At 43.6% G+C, this 7,495-nt stretch overlaps 1 protein-coding gene across 6 annotated transcripts in view; it reads left to right on the top strand.

Annotated features, from left to right (window-relative positions):
* Positions 1–279: 279 nt before the first annotated feature.
* Positions 280–7,495, top strand: part of PLEKHA8 (pleckstrin homology domain containing A8) — a 76,014-nt gene continuing 68,798 nt past the window's right edge. For 5 of the 6 annotated variants that reach the window (XM_032643330.1, XM_032643329.1, XM_032643326.1 and 2 more), the window contains exon 1: positions 315–715. In XM_032643330.1, the coding sequence (XP_032499221.1) occupies positions 676–715 (40 nt within the window). In that variant the 5' untranslated portion in view covers positions 315–675. Of the gene's footprint in view, positions 716–7,495 lie in introns of all 6 variants that reach the window. The other variant, XM_032643328.1, reaches the window with a different exon arrangement.

Genomic DNA, 7,495 nt, shown 5'->3' with positions numbered 1-7,495 from the left:
AAGAATTGAATCCTGAAGACTAGAATCCAGGGGGCACCCTAAGGGGCCACGGTGGCTCCCAAACATCTGGAGATGGAACCCATCTACGGCACCACTGAGTCAGGACTGTGTTCCACCGTTGTCCCAGAGGCCTCCCTCCTCCCTTCTCACCCTGCCTTTAGTCCCAAGCCTGCCACCCAGGACTCATTTTCCCCGCGGGCCTCTCTCACTGCATCAGCCATGGCGCCGGCGCCTCTAAACCCCGGGGTGGATTTTGGGAACAGACGCGCAAGCGGTGCACTGAGCATGCGCGAGCGGGCCCCGAGCTCCGTGGGTCGAGGACTCAGGTAGGGCGCCGTGGCGCCGCCAACAACCAGCTCCTTCACTCGGGACACTTGGGTGGCTTCAGCCGCCCCTCGGACCCACCCAGTGCCTTGACCTCCTTGAGGACAGCGCGCCGGGCCCGCCGCGCCGGGCCACCGGCCGGCTGCGTCCTCACGTGCGGAGGCCGCCACAGTGACCCCGCCCCCGGGCCCGGGATGTGAGGCCCGCGGGGTGTCCCCGCACCGGGCCTAGGCGCCGGGAGTGGCCGGCTCGGCAGCGCCGGGCAATGGCCCTGCTGCCGGTGCTCCTCGCCTCCTGGGGCCTGGGGCAGTGAGGGGGCCGGCGGGCGAGGGCAAGGTGGCCGCGGGCGCCATGGAGGGGGTGCTGTACAAGTGGACCAACTATCTGAGCGGTGAGTGGGAGGCGTGCCAGGATTCTGGTCCTTTGTCTGAGCCGCGGGAGGGTGGCGTCGGGACGCGCCTTCAGGGGGTCGGGGTCATGGTCCCTCCTGAGACCAGAGAGAGAGGCCTGCGCGGACCGGGAATGTTTCCCCACAGCAGTTCTATGTCTCCCGTGCTATACAGACACAGCCCCCCGTAGGGGCTGGGTGAGGGCCGTAGCTTTCCTCACTTCGAGGAAAGCTAAGAAATCCTGAGATGTGGGGTGACTTGAAAGGCACGATGCCCTCGGTGGCAGTGGGAGGGAGGCGCTGATTCCCGCAGTGGGGTCCTCTGGGAGTCTCGAATTCTGGCGAAGGGGCTGGTCTCAGAAGGTTTCAAATAAATGCCGGCAGTAACCTGGAATCCCAGAGGTGAAAGGTCCTTTTTCAAACAAAGTCCCCAGAGCAAGCACTTTCCCTTTGTCACCTGCAGAGTCATCCGAGTGCAGACCAAGGTATCAGAGTTACGTCTCAGTTCCAAAGTATGCACAAGGTTTTTGGTTTTCTCACTGGGCATTTCTTTTTGTTTTACAGACTCAGAAATTACCGTAAAATAGAATGCAAGCATTAGCAACTCTTTTCTTGCCCCGCTAAGCAGAATGGCTTAAAAATAGTACCCCACCCCCTTTCCAATTTGTGGAAGTACTTCATATTTTGAGAAGGTCGTAACTATTTTTCAGCTGCGAATATGATTCAGGACGAGCATTTTCATAAATGAGTATATAAATAAAAGCCTTCTGTGTTCTGGAAACTGTGCTAGGCACTTTTTTGAAATTAAACTTTTTATTATGGAAAATGAGGTGGGCACTTAAAATTTTAATAGCAATGTATTTGAAATGAGAAACATTCCCAGTGTCTCTTAGAGTGGCAGAGATGTATTTTCCCATCCTAGGGGACCATAGGACAGTTTGTTTTAAGGTTGTAGTGTGATCCTCTGGGGGTGTTTTAAGGACATTTGTGTCTGGGAGGAGCAGTTGGCATAGTGACTGATGAGGTTCTAGAGCACAGCCAGAAGTGCACCTGTTGGGTATACCCAGAATCTCTTCCCTATGCATAGTGTGGTTGCAGATGAGTTCTGTTTATTTTTTTTGTGATCATTAGTAGAAACTGAGTGAGGAGGGGTATTTTAGAAGACTTGCCCTTTGCTTCAAGGACCTTCATTTGATGTCAAGAGATTGTATTAGATGTGGATACCTCATGGCTGGACTCAGGTGAATGTCAGAGGCTAAGTTCTCCTAACCTAAAGGGAGGGTGCTTGATCAAGTAATTTGCTTTTGAGGTATCTCTAAGCTCTAAGATGTATAATCTTATGCCCTTGAATGAAATTTAGTCGCTGGTCTTGGTCTTTCCCCCCTTTCCATCACACACACCTTTTAACTTGTTTTCTTTCATCCTCAACACTCTTCCTTCTTTTGTTCCATCTCCCCCCCTCCTTTTTTTTTTTTTTTTTTTTTTTGCCTCTTCTTTCTTCTTCTCCTCCTCCTTTATATAGAAGGTTTAGTCTCTTGGTACGATACCTACTTCCTGGTCATGAAATATCTTTTTTCCCCCCCTTACTGTTTTTATGTATCCTTCAATAAAGCAAAATTTCTCTAGAAGGATCTTTTGGAATCTTTATCATGTGGTGCCTGTACCATCTGTTCTGTTGGAAAAGAGTCTACTTTTTTCTGCCCCAAGTAAGAGAAGTTAATTTTGTGAGTGATGCCATAGTGGAAGCCCTGAAGAAAAGGGGCGCTGGAGCCATTGCCAGAGATGACTGTCCTTACATCATGCTGCTTGTTCCCATGGCCCACAGGCCACCTCTCTGTGGACAAACTGTTCATAGAAGCCCATCACACTGGGTATACTTAGAATTACGGTTCAGCACATTCTCTTTCCTTAGGAGACACATTTACTTTGGAAAGGAACGGTAATAGCCTAGTTGGAGCAAATGCATTTTTGTTTCTTCCACCCTTCTATGCAAGTTAGTCTCCCCAGAAGAGCACAGTGTGAGTGTTAATGACAAGCTTTGACGAAGACATCACTAATTTTCTTCTCCTGAAGCTTGTTTTTAAAAGTAACATTTTTTTTCTTATGGTTTTGCACATAGTAATTTAAAAATACATGTAATATCAGTCTAAGTTTTTGTTCATTTTGAATTTTTCTCCGAAGGGAGTACATGACCCGTTTGTGTAGTTTATTTCCGTCATGTCCACAGCTTGATATGGGATGCCTTATGTCCAAATTTGACTGGACAGGTTAGGGAAACAGTTTATCAGCTGATCCTTTGAATCCTTGGTGGATGTTGTTAATTTCATTCACCAGCTACTGGTGTGCTGGGCTCTGTGCTAGGCACAGGGCAAAAACAAGACAAACACTGCTCCTGCCTTTCTTGAGCTTACAGTCTGGTGGGGGAGACAGACATTCATTGGATACATGGTTGGAAGCAAGTTCCAAGTGTGTGTGATTTGAGGGGAGAGGATGGGAGAGGCTAGTCTGTGTCGCTGGGTAAGGCTTCACTGAGGAAAAGATTTAAGCAGAGCCTGAAGGATAAACAGAAGCTGGGTAGGTGGTGAGGCCATAGCAGAAGTGCAGTTGGAGGCTATAAGGAAAACCTTTTTAGGCTCAGGGAATGTCAGTGTGAAGGCCCTAAAGCAGGAAAAAAAACTGGTAAGTGTAAGGAAAGGAAAGAAGACCCACATGGCTGGAGAGCTGAGAAGAGGCTCCAACAAGACTGCAGGGATGGAGGGCAGGCCTGAAATTGCAGGACCCCATAGGCTGGTTTAAACACTGTGGAGTGATTGTGCATGCACGTGCATGTGTTTGTGTGTGTGTAAGAGAGAAATGGTGAGATTGTTTAAAAGCTCATTTTGGTTACATTTATTGTATTTTGCCAAATACTGTAGTTATTTTGTGAGCTTCCCTTGCCTCTTGAGTTAAACTGTTAGGTATCAATTACTGAAAGTTGGAAACATCCATCAAGCCCTGAGAATAGCAGTATCTAAATTGCTTGCATGAGTGTACTGCTAAAATACAGAAAGAGAAAGGAAGAAAAGTCTCTTTTCCCTAATATATTAGGCAAACTCAGGTACCCTGTGCTCCATCAGAGGAAAAGGAAAAAGAAAAAGAGCTTCTGTGTATTTTCTTCAACATGCTGAGCCATCCTGCCTTTTGTGCAGTAGAACATTGGATATTCTGGGATTTAGTGTCCAGCCCTCTCTTCACATATTAGAAGATTAAGCCCGGAATGGAAAGTGGGTGGATTAAACATTTTACAAACACCTGCATTGTATGAGACATAACACTAGGCACTGTAAGTTTGTTATTTGTATCTTTCAAGCCCTAAAAGTTAGTCAAGGGATATTATACCTGCTTGGTTATACGTTAATGCTCTATAGTAGAACACTAGTTGAGTCAAAGAGTCCTAAAGTCTAGTGCCGGCTCTGTCACTGCCAGCTGCAGTCACTTTATCATTCTGAGCTTTAGTATCTTCCTCCGTAAAAGTGATGAGATTTACCCATTAATAATTGTAAGAATAGTAAAAAAACAAAACCAAAAAAAAATACTTAACACTTCTAATGTTCTAGGCACTATTCTAAATATTTTACATGGATGAACTCATTTAATCTTTGCAGCAATTTTAGGAAGCAGTTGCCTTTATTATTCCCATTTTCCAGATGAAGACATTGAGGCACAGAAAGGTGGAGGAAGGAACTAGCCCAAGGTTACACAGTTAGTAAGTGGCTGCAGTGTCTGTTTTCCATTCATTACATAATACTTGTAAAGGTCCTTCCTTCTTGATCGTTATATAATTCTAGCTGATTCATAATGTGCCTATATTTAAAGTATGTCGACCTAGAATAGCAGACTTTATTTGGGAGTGGGAGGTGGGGAGGAATTCAGGAGTACGGAGGACTTTGCCTGGTGTTGTGCATATGTTTTGTCACAATGAAATTTTCTGAGCTGTGCTCTGAGCTTTCTACTTTCAGTTTTAGGTCCCTTTCCTGCCCTCTCAGCACACAGGGGGGCTTCTGCCATGAGCTCTAGCCGGTGGCAGGCTTCTTGGGCCCTTCCAGTGCAGTAAAACACAAGCAAATTGCAGCACTGCGTTCCAAAAATAACAAAAGCTTGCATCGTGCTCACCAGATGGTTGTCTAAGGAGGTGCTATAATTTTGCTTACCCCCCCAGGTGGAAGAAGGTGATGCTTGTCCATATATGTTTGTACTGTGTAAACAGTGCCAAGAGGCCATCTGGAATGTGAGTGATTCAGAGCAAGATTCTCACGGTCTCACAACCACTAGTCAACCTTTTTTTTTTTTTTTTTTTTTAACATCTTTACTGAGATATGAATTAACCTCTCATGAATTTCACCCATTTAAATAAAATATACTAGTCAAGGGCTTCCCTGGTGGCACAGTGGTTGAGAGTCCGCCTGCCGATGCAGGGGACACGGGTTCGTGCCCTGGTCCGGGAAGATCCCACATGCCGCGGAGCGGCTGGGCACGTGAGCCATGGCCGCTGAGCCTGCGCGTCCGGAGCCTGTGCTCCGCAACGGGAGAGGCCACAACAGTGAGAGGCCCACGTACCGCAAAAAAAAAACACACACAAAAAGTTAAAGTATACTAGTCAATGGTTTTTAATATATTTACAGTGTATAACCATCACCACAATCAATTTTAAAACATTTGCATTATCCTAAAAAGAAATACCCGTTATCAACCATTCCCCCCACCCCCTCTTGCCCTTGACAACCACTAATTTGTCTGTATAAATTTGCCTATTCCAGACATTTCATATAAATGGAATCATACATTATGTGGTCTTTTGTGACTGGCTTCTTTTACCTACTGTGATGTTTTTTTGGATTCATCAGTGTTGTAGCATGTATCAGTACTTCATTCCTTTTTATTAACAAATAATTTTCTATTGTATGTATATATCATTTTGATTGTTCATCAACTGATGAACATTTGGGTTGCTCCATTCTTTTGGTTATTATGAGTAATGGTGCTGTAAACATTTGTGTCACGTTTCTGTGTGGACGTGTTTTCATTTCTCTTGAACATAAACCTAGGAGTAGAATTGTGGGGTCATGTGGTAACTCTTTTAACAGTTTGGGGAACTGCTAAACTTTTCCAAAGTGGCTACATCATTTTACATTATTGTTAGTAATGAAAGAAGTCTCCTGTTTCTTCACAGCCTCACCAACGTTTGTTATTGTCTATCTCTTTTATTATATCTATCCTCGTGAGTGTGAAGTGGTAGCTCAGTGTGGTTTATATTTCCCTAATGACTAATGATGTTGATCATCATTTCATGCGTTTATTTAGCCATTTGTACATCTTCTTTGGAGAAATGTCTATTTACATCCTTTGCCCATTTGTTAATTGGGTTATTTTTTCATTATGGAATTGTTAGGGCTCTTTATTCTAGATACAAGTTCCTTATCATATATTATTTGCAAATATATTTTCCTGTTCTGTAGATTGTCTTTCACTTTCTTATGGTGTCATTTGCAGCACAAAAGTTTTAAAATTTGACGTCTAGTTTATCAGTTTTTTTCTCTTATTGCTTGTGCATTTAGTGTCAAATCTTAAACCTTTGCCTAACCCTAGGTCCTATTTTTTTTTCTAAAAGTTTTTTTGTAGTTTAGCTCTTACTTAATCTCCCTGAGCCTCAGTTTTGTGACAGCAAGAATAATAGCCATACTAGGTTTGTTATAAAGGTGAAATGGATCACATATATGAATGTGCCTTGTACATAATTCACTTCAGGTTAGGTTTTCCTGGTTAATGATACCAGGGAAAAAATCAGTTTGTATTGCCTCTGTGTGAATTGTGGCTCCTTATGGTTTGTGAGAGTATATGTATCCTGAATTCCTTAAATCGTCCTTTTGGAAGTTGGAAGGGTATAAATTATAAAGGAAAAGATTCAAATAACCCATCAGAATTTTGGAAGTGACTCTACAGCCCTATGACAGTCATCCTTGTGGATGAATGGTGATTACAGATCATGTAATTCTGTGTACCACTGGTATGTACTTTTGCTCCCAGCAAAAATTAATTAATAATTTGTTAAGGAACATAAGAGATGTGAAACCATTGCCTCATTGCCACTGCATCAAAAGAAATACCCATCTTCCCCTTGATTCTGATGTGTGATGTGACTGGAGATACTAGGAGTGATCCATGGAGTATTATGTGATTGAAGTGGTCTGTGGATGGAAGAAGCCTGGGTACCATTGTTCTCAGACTGTACTCTCAGTGTTTAATCCTCACCACTTCCTGTTACGATTACTTTCATCTTATTTAGAATTGAGCAAAAAAGCTAGTTAAATTCCGTTAGGAATAGATTTGAGACCAAAAAAACCAGCAGTGGAGCTATTTTTGTATGCAAGACAGATGAAGGAGACAATAGGGAAGGTGAGTCCAAAAATTACCATGATGGTTGGGCATTTTTCTCCCCAGATCCATTTTCAAGTTGGCCTTGGAGGGTATAAAAGTACCAGGAGAGAAGGAGAAATGGATAATACAGAGTTAGCCAGAGAGAGGGCTGACCGTTCTCAGTATTCCTATCACATCAGAGGGAGCAAAATTCCATTTGCTTGAGAATCTATTCCATGTCCTTCAGGTAGAATTGTTCCTATATAGTCCAAGACAAGGATGGCTCTGTTTTGATCTTTAGATATCAGAGAAATGGTTTCAGCAATCTACTTTTAACATGGTCTAATAGCCCCCAGTCAATCAATCTTTCATTTACTGAGAATAAATGAT

This window comes from Phocoena sinus, chromosome 9, assembly GCF_008692025.1.
Source record: "Phocoena sinus isolate mPhoSin1 chromosome 9, mPhoSin1.pri, whole genome shotgun sequence".
Taxonomy (NCBI): Eukaryota; Metazoa; Chordata; class Mammalia; order Artiodactyla; family Phocoenidae; genus Phocoena; species Phocoena sinus.
This window is presented reverse-complemented; position numbering and strand designations above follow the sequence as displayed.